Raw genomic sequence first — 10,953 nt, 5'->3', positions numbered from 1 at the left:
AAATTGTTTAGGCAGAAAAGGGTTGTGAGAGACACTCCTCCTTTATATTTAACCGGAGAACAAATTGAAAAGGAAATCAATTACTACGGAGCTCTAGAAACAGTTCCTCGGGGTGGTAATTGGCATGTTCCCGGTAATATACCTGATTATTACGGAGTTCACGACAACTGGCACAAGAAGAGTATATTTTGAGAGTTGCCGTATTGAAAGGATCTTCTTTTGCGCCACAACCTCGATGTGATGCATATAGAGAAGAATTTTTTTGAGAACATCATGAATACAATATTGAATGTCCCAGGGAAGACAAAAGACAGTCAAAAATCGAGGTTAGACTTGCCTGATATTTGCTCAAGACCCGAGTTACATATAAAAAGCAATGGACAAGTTTCTGTACCGATATTCAGATTGTCTTCAGAACAAAAGTCGGTCTTGTTCAATTGGGTGGCATCAGCAGTGAAGTTTCCCGATGGGTATGTTTCAAACCTCTCTAGATCTATTGAAAAGAGCCAAAAACTCTCTGGGATGAAGAGTCATGATTGTCATGTCGTTATGCAACGACTACTTCCCTTTGCATTTGCGGAGCTACTTCCGACAAAAGTACATGAAGCACTTTTGCAGGTAATATATAATTACTCATTAATTTTTTTATTACTCAAAAATATGCACTAATAAATAATATGACTACTAATGTGTTTAATTGTTTTTTGAATATACAAGGCATTGGAGCATTTTTCAGGGATTTGAGCACACACACTCACTACAAGAAAAACAGGGAAATTCTGACGACCACTCCGACGGAAAGTGAAGTCGTCGGACCATTCCGACCACATTCCGACGACATACCGACGAAACCCAAAAACACGGGTTCGTCGGTATTTCGTCGGAATAGTCCGACGAACTTCCGACGAAAGGCGGTCGTCGGTATATTCCGACGACAATTCCGACGAAAGCCCGACAAAAATTATAACCGTTACGGTCGTCGGAATATACCGACGCCGTTCCGACGGAAGCTCTCGACCGTTGGCGAGAAAGAATATGCCCGTTTATAGCCGTTAGACATTTTAAAAAAACCGACGGAATTCCGACGGATTTTTTATAATTTGTCGGAATTACGTCGGAATGGCGTCGGATTGCCGTAAGCATTTTCCTATAAATGCAACCTCTCCTCATTCATCTCATTCACTCCTCATTCTCTCTTCATTCTCTCTTATCATAAGAAATTCGAAAAAATCATGTTTTATGGAGATTATTTTCGTTCGTGGATGGATAGACCTCATTTGGATCCCAACACCAATTTGCTTACAGAAGAATACGTTCGAGGTATTGGAGAATTCATGAAGCTTGTTCAACAGCACCCGGATGCAAATACTGGTATGGTAAGATGTCCCTGCTCTACTTGTAATAACAATAGAATTATAAAAGAATGGGAAGTTTGGAAACATTTGTATAGAAAAGGGTTTGCACGGAATTATAAAGTTTGGTATCTTCATGGGGAAACTGGTTTTGAATATGGTAGTGGTAGCGAACCTCAGCCTGTTAGCGAACAACCTCAGTCTTATGGTTGGTTAGAAGAACCGAGAATGGATGTAGATTTTGGTGTAGGTACTGAGCAGATGGTACATGATCATTATAGAGGGGAAGAACCAAATCTCGAATCGGGGAGATATTTTGACATGTTGGATGCAGGAAAACAACCTTTGTATAAAGGTTGTAGAGATGGTCATTCACCTTTATCATCTGCAAGTAGATTGATGGGTATTAAGACAGATTATAATTTGGCTGAAGAATGCGTAGATGCGATAGCTGATTATGTTAAAGGTGTTCTGCCAGAGGATAATCTTGCACCGGGTTCATACTACGAGGTTCAGAAACTTGTTGCGGGTCTTCGATTACCGTACGAAGTGATAGATGTATGTATCGACAACTGCATGATCTACTGGGGAGCGGATAAGGATCGGGATAAATGCAAATTTTGTTGGAAACCTCGTTATCAGGAAACGAGGGGAAGAGTTTCGGTACCATTCAAAAGAATGTGGTATTTGCCTTTGACGGAAAGATTGAAGAGGTTGTATCAGTGTGAGCGCACGGCGAAGGCAATGAGATGGCATGCAGAGCATTCTACAAATGGTGAGATTAGACATCCTTCAGATGCGAAGGCTTGGAAACATTTCCAATCAACATATCCAGAATTTGCTGAACAGAGAAGAAATGTTTATCTGGGATTATGCACTGATGGTTTCAGCCCATTTGGAAAGCATGGAAGACAATATTCTCTATGGCCGGTGATTGTGACACCATACAACTTGCCGCCAAATTTGTGCATGCGACGAGAGTTTTTGTTCCTCTCCATTCTCGTCCCCGGGCCAGCTCATCCTAAGAGATCACTAGATGTGTTTCTTCAACCACTAATATATGAGTTACAACAACTATGGGCGGTTGGTGCTGAGACATACGATGTTTCGTGCAGAGAAAACTTTCATATGCGGGCAGTACTTATGTGGACAATAAGTGACTTTCCAGCATATGGTATGTTATCCGGATGGACAACACATGGCAGGCTTTCATGTCCATATTGTCAAGATAGCACAGATGCTTTCCAACTAAAGCACGGAAGGAAAACATGTTGGTTTGATTGTCACAGAAGATTTCTACCACCTGATCATCCATACCGTAGGAGTAAGACTTTGTTTACGAAGAACAAGCAGGTGTTTGATGATCCACCTACGGAAGTTAGTGGGAAAGATTTGGCGACACAGTTTAGGGATTTTGGTGCACAAAGGACGCCAGACGTAGGTGGACATGAAAACATTCCAGTCGATGCTGTTGGAGAGCTACATAACTGGCATAAAAAGAGTATTTTCTGGGATCTGCCATATTGGGAGAGTCATCTATTGCGTCACAACTTAGATGTCATGCATATTGAGAAGAACTTTTTCGACAATCTGATGAACACAATCCTCAACATCCAAGGTAAAACGAAGGATAATCTGAAGTCAAGGTTGGATTTAGTCGATATCTGTGATCGTTCTGAACTTCACGTTGATGAGAACGGTACGGCACCTTTTCCCATTTATCGGCTGGATGGTGCTGGCAAAGAAGCGTTCTTTGATTGGATTACAGATAAAGTGAAATTTCCAGACGGTTATGCATCAAATTTGGGTAATTGCGTTGACAGAAGCGAAGAAAAGTTTACTGGCTTGAAGAGTCACGATTGTCATGTGATTATGCAGCGGCTCCTTCCGTTTGCTTTTTCCGCACTATTACCACGTAATGTTCATGAAGCAGTTGCAGGGATAAGTGTTTTCTTCCGTGATTTATGCACCAGAGTAGTGACTGAGGAGGGTATTAGTACTTTGAAGGAAAACGTACCCGTTAGTCTTTGCAACCTCGAGAAGATATTTCCTCCATCATTCTTTGATGTAATGGAACATCTTGCTATTCATCTCGCAAGAGAATTGGAGCTTGGTGGTCCTGTGCAGTACCGATGGATGTATCTTTTTGAGCGTTATATGCATCATCTGAAGAAGAAGATCAAAAATTTAAGTAAGGTGGAAGGATCTATAATTGCACAGGTGATCAATGAAGAAACTTCAAACTTTGCTGAAAACTACTTTCCATCAGAAGTGCATACAAAAAACCGAAGACCTGCTCGGCATGATGACAGAGGAGAGAAAGCAACGTATCATGTTACTGTCCCAAGCATGTTCAGCGAAATAGGACGACTAAGTGGAAAACCCACGAAGCGGAGACTGACGGAGATTGAGCACGCTCATTTGCAAACATATTTGCTTACCAACTGTGAAGATGTTCTACAATATGAGAGGTAAAAATATATTTTTCATTTAAATTGTTATATTAATTTTCAATAAGTTTTATTTCATATGAATAATATCTTTTTATATAGTGTTTATATGGCAGAGTTGCGTATGACTTACAGACATGCCACAGAAGAAGAGCTTCAACAACTCAGACATAACGGATTTGCTGCATGGCTTCTTAATTATGTGAGTCATAACATATATGAAATAATTAACATTTTACTCATATATATTTAGTATAAAATAATAAACATTTCACTCATATATATATATATTTTATTTTATAGGTGACTGATGGTTTGGCCAGAGGTTTTGTGTTCGATGATTGGATATGCGAGTTTGTGCGGGGACCAAACTATGTGGTCAAATCATATCCAAAATATTGTACACGAGGATATGCCTTTGCAAAAAAAGGTCATTCTAGGACAACTTATGATGGAGGTGTTTCCTCTTCTTCCGGTGACGATGTCTACTACGGCAACATACAAGAAATATTGGAAATCCAGTATCCTGGTATGGTTGGATTGCGGTGTGTAGTATTCTATTGTGATTGGTATGACACCACCCCAGATCGAGGAGTGAAGACTGATGCGTTTGGTGTTACTTCGATTCATTCGCGGAGGAAACTTCAATATTATGATCCTTTCATTCTTGCTTCGCAAGCTGATCAGGTATGTCAATTTAATATTCAAAAATATAATTAACGGTTTATATATTATTATTAATACCTTGAAAAATTGATAGGTGTGCTACATCAGTTACCCTCGGGTTACGTACCGAGACGATCCATGGATCACGGTGACGCAAATCAACCCAAGAGGACGAGTAAACGGACCTTCTGATAATGATCCATTACAACCAAACTCTACCAGCAACGTGAGTGCAGTTGAAGATTTGGCAGAGGTTGAACTCGTTGAGAATTTTAACGAGTTTGGACTTGATGCTGTTGTACACTCGGAGCCAGAAGCTGAGATTGGCGAGTTTGACGAAGATTTTGAAGATTCTACAGATTCTGAAGATTCTGATTAGGACTTATGTTTTCTTAGTTGTATGATTAGTTTTTTTTTTTTAATTAACAAAATCCGTCGGTATTCCATCGGAATATTCCGATGAAATTCCGACGACTCGTGGTTAATTCAGGGTTTAGCCATTCGTCGGAATTCCGTCAGAATATTCCGATGGAATTCCGACGGATTTAATAAAATCCGTCGAAATTCCATCGGAAAACTCTGACGGAATTCCGACGACCTGAATATTTAAATTTTTATATCATAATATATCTATATTTGGATACCGAAACTACTTTAATAACACATATTAGATGTTTAATATAATATTACATATCAACCGTTCGAGTTTTACAAGTTATTTAAATAATTATATATGTATATCATTGGTTTCATAACATCTCATCTTAATACTCATATACTTTCATTCATATTAATATAAACTTACACTACAAAACACAATTGTGTGTAAAAATTGGATTTGAAAACCTTATTATAGTTAATCTTTTTTAAATAGTCTATTTATTATCAAAGTTTTGGATTTGATCAGTAAGAAACTTGTTTTTAAACCCTAAAACCCAAGTCGTCGGAATTCGGTCAGAATATACCGATGGAATTCCGACGACCTGCCCCATTCCGACGGATCTATGTTCGTCGGAATTCCGTCGGTTTGTTAGTTTCCCGAAATTACAAACCGCGTGAAAATTTCAAGTGGACCGCGTGAATATTTCATTAAACCGCGCATTTAATATTTTATTCTTTTTCCGACGACATACCGACGGACCCGTGTCCGTCGGTTCCTTTAAATAAAAACCAATCCTTCTTCCTTCTTCACCATTTTCGCCTCTCTCTCTAAATCCTCTCCGTTTTCTCTCTCTTCTCCGGCGATTCTCACCGCGAATCCGGTGTCCCCTCCTCCGTGAATCCATCCCACCGGCGTCCCCACCTCCGTGAATCCATCCCACCATGTAAGTATCATCTCAATCTCTATCTTTTTCATTTTTTTTTTGAGTTTAGGATGTTAGATTTTAGGATTTGAGGTTTGATTGATTTGCATGTTCGAAATTGAATGGATAGTTTAGGATTTAGGGTGTTTGATTTTAGGATTTGTTGTTTTTTTTTTTTGGTTTATATATTGGATTTGTTGATTTTTTAAAAACGTTTTTCCTATTTTTAATATTTCTAACAACTTTTTTCTATATTTATAAAAGTTTATAAAAACGTTTTTATGCAGATAAAATATTTTTATGAAGATAAAAACTTTATGAAGTTTATAAAACAATTTTTAATTTTTATATAGATAAAAAAGAATTTTAATTTTTTATATATATGTTTTGACTAATATATTAATTTTATTTTCTAGGTCTGATGATTCGAGTGTTCGTCGGCGTGCCCGACCTCGTCGTTCCGCACCCCGTGGCCGAGCTAGTTCGGTGAGCAGTTCCCGTGCATCGGGTTCGTCGTCTCACGAACAAAACTCGGTTCATGTCGCTCCGGCTCCCGCTCCGGCTCCCGCTCCAGCTCCTGCAGCCGCTCCACATGACCCGGGGGTCATGCCAGTTGAAATATTGGTTCAACAACCAGGTCGAGAGCATCTCCCGGTTCTCGAACAATACCCACGAATGGGACACTCGACTTGGTTAGTATTTTTATTTCATTTGTACAATTATTTTTTTTCCTTTTAATCTAACATTTTTTTTTAAAGGTTCAACAAGTCGACCAGTGGGATTAGCGGGAGCATCACCCAGATGATGTATTCGATGCTCCAGACGGGATATGACAAGTGGACTTCGATCCCTTCCGCGGAACGCGAGTTGTGGTTTCGTCAGTTCGCGGTAACTATTAAGTTTTTTTTTAAACATTTTTAAATTTTTTATATTTTATATGTACTAATCAAATTGTGTGTTTTTTGTAGCAAGAATTTACTTGGGACTCCGGCCAGACCGTCTACACGAAGCAGATCTACGAGTGGAAGCAAGTATGGCTGGATGAGAGGAAGCCCCGGTTACTTAGCGGGACGGTGTGGACCCAATTGATCCAGCACTGGGAGAAGGAAGAGACTATAGAGAAGTCTCTACAGAACTCCGCCAACCGGAAGAGCGATCGTGGCGGGAAAGGTATTTACGTGCACAACCTCGGCGCTTGCAGTATGTCCTCTAAGGAGGATCAACTGGTAAGTTTTTTTTTTTATTTGTCTTTCTAGTTACTTAAATAATTTTTTATATGCATTACCTAACACTTTTTTTTTTAGATTCAAGAAAACGATGGTAATCCCGTCGATCATCTCGTCGTCATTAAGGAGGCGTACACCAACAAAGGGACGGGTGAAATTCAGGATCCGGTGATCAGAGAAGTCATTGAGATGGTGGAATCTCAAAAAGAAGCTTTTCTAGCTTCTCAGCAGCCTCTTTCTGACGACGATTCTACGGGTGCTTCGAACAACATGTCCCGACTGCAAATCAACGAGCTGGTTGAAAAGGTAATTTTTTTTTCTATTCTTATATTTGTTTTTAATACTTTATTTATTAATTTTATATTTTTTCTATTACTATATTTTACTAACTTAAATTTTTTCTAGGCGGTCCCTAAAAAAAAGGGTCGTTTGGTAGGGTTGGCCCGTCGTGCTTCTTCGTGTCCGACTTCTTCATCTCAAGTCCCGTACGCCAATCCATTGATTCTAGAGCAGCTACAGAACAAGGATCAAAGGATTGGAGCATTGGAGGAGCAGAATGCTACAATCCTTGCTGAGTTGGCGGATCAGAAGAAGACCAACCTCGAGATAATGCAGAAGTTGGATCGTTTGTTCCCGGATCAGTAGTTTTTTTTTGTTTTTTAATTTAAAACTTTCTAAATGTTTTTTTTTTCAGTTTGTATTAAAACTTATTTTCTATAATATTATTATTAGTTTCTTAATTTCAGTTTTTGTTTAAATTAATTTTAATATTTTAAAAAATTAAAAAAATAATAATAAAATAAATTTATTTAATAAAATATATAAATCAGAAATTCCGAGGAAATAAATCCGTCGGTATATTCCGACGACCCTTTCCGTCGGTATATTCCAACGACCCTTTCCGTCGGTATATTCCGACGAAATATGTCGTCGGATAATTCCGACGGATCCGTTCGTCGGAATATCCCGACGACTATTTTCGTCGGAATTTCCGACGACTATGTTCGTCGGAATATTCCGATGCAATTTGTCGTCGTCGGAATCATGAGTTTCCAATGAATACGGTGATCGGAATACTCCGACGGGTTTCCGAGGGAATTCGTTATCGGAATGGCGTCGGAACTCCGTCAGAATCGGGTTCATCGCTATCCGTCAGAAAATCGTCGGACTGTCTGATGGATTTCCGACGAATTTTTTTTTTCCGACCAACTGAAACCGACGACCACTTTCGTCGGAATGTCGTCGGAATAGCCTATTCCGACGACATTCCGACGGTTTTGTCCGTCGGTATGCGTCTGTTTTCTTGTAGTGACTCTTAAAGAGGATGTCGTAGAACAATTTCACGAGAACATTCTCATTTTATTGTGCAACTTGGAGATGATATTTTCTCTCGCATTTTTGACGTCATGGAGCATTTAGCTGTTCACCTCTCGTATGAAGCAATTGCTTCGGGGACGAGTACATTACAGATGGATGTATCAGTATGAGCGGGCCATGAAATATTTGAAGGGAAAAGCAAAAAACCTCGCAAAAGTTGAAGTATCTATAATTGCTGGAAGTTTGACGGAAGAAACATCTCACTTTACATCGTACTACTTTGCACCATATGTACGTACCCGAAAAAGAGCTCCAAGAAGATATGATGATGGTGGTGTTGCGCAAACATATGCAGTTACTGGTGTTTCAGACATTTTTAGCCAGATTATGCGAATGGGTAGGAATCGAAAGAGGTTTGGTGGTCGAGTGATGAAGACGCCCATAGTGCACACACTTACATTCTACAATTAGTATGATTAATTTCAGTGTTCTCTTTAATTTCGCAGGTTGAATATGAAGATCGAGAATACCCCACATGGTTTCACGAATTAGTTCAGGGTCCACTTGCAAAGGTCACCACATCACCGATGTATTTCACACATAGTAAACACCGGGCGACCAGTAACTATGGAATATGTGTGAAAGGCGAAACAGATTTCTACGGGATCTTGCAGGAGATTATTAAAGAAATTTTCTGGGTTATTGAAGCTGAAATGCGTCATATTCAAATGTGACTGGTTCGACCCCGTCGTCAAAAGAGTTGTTTGGTTTAACAAATTCGGTGTAGTTGCTGTCAATGGTGGACAGAGGTACAACAAATTTGAGTTTTTCATATTAGCTTCGTAAGCAGACCAAATTAGCTTCCTCCCATACCCTAGGATAAGAGAATCAGGAATAAGTTGGTTAGCCGTTATCAAAGTTACACCTCGTGGACGAATAACTGGTGGAGAATAACCACCTTTGCAAGAAGAACGCATCAATGAAGTCGAACAACCTGAACAACAAATGGATGACATCCTACTCATTGATCCGCATAATCGTGAGTATGAAGATCTTTCCGACGATACCACAGACGAAGCTGTTGAAGACGAGTTTAATGAAAATGATGATGTTTCTAGTGATGAAGAGAATGATGTATCCGAATGATGATGTAATTTTTTTAAATATGATTTACTTCCAAACTTATTGCATTTCTTTAGTTTGTTTACTTAATCATGAAAATTAAATTCTATAATTTTATTTTGTCTTCTAAGTGAATTGGGTGTTTGGAATGGAAAGAAGATATTGAGTTATAAGTTATGGAAGTTTGGGGTTTTAGGTTTAGAGTTTTAGAGATTTACACGTAAACGTCGTTAATTCCTCGTAATATAAAAACACGGGCCTTGCTAATTCCACGTAAGCTCATTTCGTCGTAAACTCCATGTAAATATAAAATACGGGTCTTTCTAATTCCATGTAAGCTTACGAGTTGTTGACGACAAAAACAGCTTACGTGGAATTACCAAGACTATATAAAAATACATTTTTTTTAGAAAATAGTACAATTAGTACAACTAACACAATTATTAAAACAAATCATTCTATATTAAATTTGCCCATCACCATTTTTTATCGGAGTAGAAAGCCTTACTTACCCTTGTCAAATGTACATGACTAATATAACTATTAAAATTGTACAACTTATTCAACTGTACAAATAATACAACTGTATAATTAGTAACTAATATAACTAACAAAATTAGTTTTAAATATTAATAAAGTTAAATTGATTTGGTCAGGTCTAGGTGTATAGGTGGATTCAAATTTAACTGGCGATTGGTAAATAAAATGAACTTTTTGATTTTATGGACTTTTTATCCATTTTTCCTTTAAATTTAATTCAAAAATAATAATAATAACATGGAGCCATTTTAGAGAAATGAATCTCCCTTTGGATCATTTGAGACCTTTGGATCATTTGAGAATTTGTCTCGATATCTAATGGTTTTGTCCGTAAATGTGAAACCATATAGTTTTTCCACCTTCATTGCGTTTAGTCTCTCTGTCTAGGAGTTTGACTTTGACAGATCGCAGACAATAGTCTAGCAACACAATGTGGGACTTTTCCTTGGAACTTGCCCCACAAGGTGACAATTATTCCATGACCGCGCTAGTATAACACAAGACCATTGTAAGGCCCATGATACCAAACACTCCTGGTAACAGTTGCCACCAGCTGAGTTATGTGTATGGTTGTCACTGTTACCAAACATACTGTATTGCGAGCATCGTAACAAGAGTCCGGGTCCCCGTGAGTCCCATTCCCAAGTCGTTTATTGCTAAGAGAACGAGAAACCTTTAGATCTGACATTCCGTAATTTTTAATCTTTGTTTCGTAAATAAAATACAAATATTTTTTTTTACGTTGTGTATTTTCTGTTGTTGTTACACGGATTATTAACTGTACATAATATCGATGGAAACTTTTATTATTATAAAAACGTTGGATTAAAACAAGAGATTAGCGTTTTGGAGTAAAAATAGGAGAGCTCGAGGTCCAATGGTGCGAAGTGTTAGCTATTCAACGGACCATTTGTCTCATATTCCCCAACTTCTATAATCCTCCTTTCCTTCTGGCATCTCCACCCTCCGTTTTCAA

The 10,953-nt window shown here is 38.5% G+C and overlaps 2 protein-coding genes across 2 annotated transcripts; both read left to right on the top strand.

Moving 5' to 3' along the window:
• The first annotated feature begins 1,225 nt into the window (after positions 1-1,225).
• Positions 1,226-4,951, top strand: LOC108845189 (uncharacterized). Its single transcript, XM_056997425.1, has 4 exons — positions 1,226-3,823; positions 3,905-4,004; positions 4,106-4,489; positions 4,563-4,951. Exons 1-4 carry the CDS (start codon positions 1,233-1,235, stop codon positions 4,845-4,847), a joined length of 3,360 nt encoding a protein of 1,119 aa, XP_056853405.1. The 5' UTR covers positions 1,226-1,232; the 3' UTR covers positions 4,848-4,951.
• Positions 4,952-5,686: 735 nt separating this feature from the next.
• On the top strand, positions 5,687-7,736 carry LOC130502661 (uncharacterized). The gene is made up of 6 exons (XM_056997426.1): positions 5,687-5,793; positions 6,189-6,464; positions 6,531-6,660; positions 6,741-6,998; positions 7,077-7,304; positions 7,404-7,736. Coding segments are annotated over exons 1-6 (1,134 nt in total). The 5' UTR covers positions 5,687-5,791; the 3' UTR covers positions 7,644-7,736.
• The last annotated feature ends 3,217 nt before the right edge of the window (positions 7,737-10,953 follow it).

Source organism: Raphanus sativus, unplaced genomic scaffold, assembly GCF_000801105.2.
Source record: "Raphanus sativus cultivar WK10039 unplaced genomic scaffold, ASM80110v3 Scaffold0642, whole genome shotgun sequence".
In the NCBI taxonomy this organism is placed as follows: domain Eukaryota; kingdom Viridiplantae; phylum Streptophyta; class Magnoliopsida; order Brassicales; family Brassicaceae; genus Raphanus; species Raphanus sativus.
This window is presented reverse-complemented; position numbering and strand designations above follow the sequence as displayed.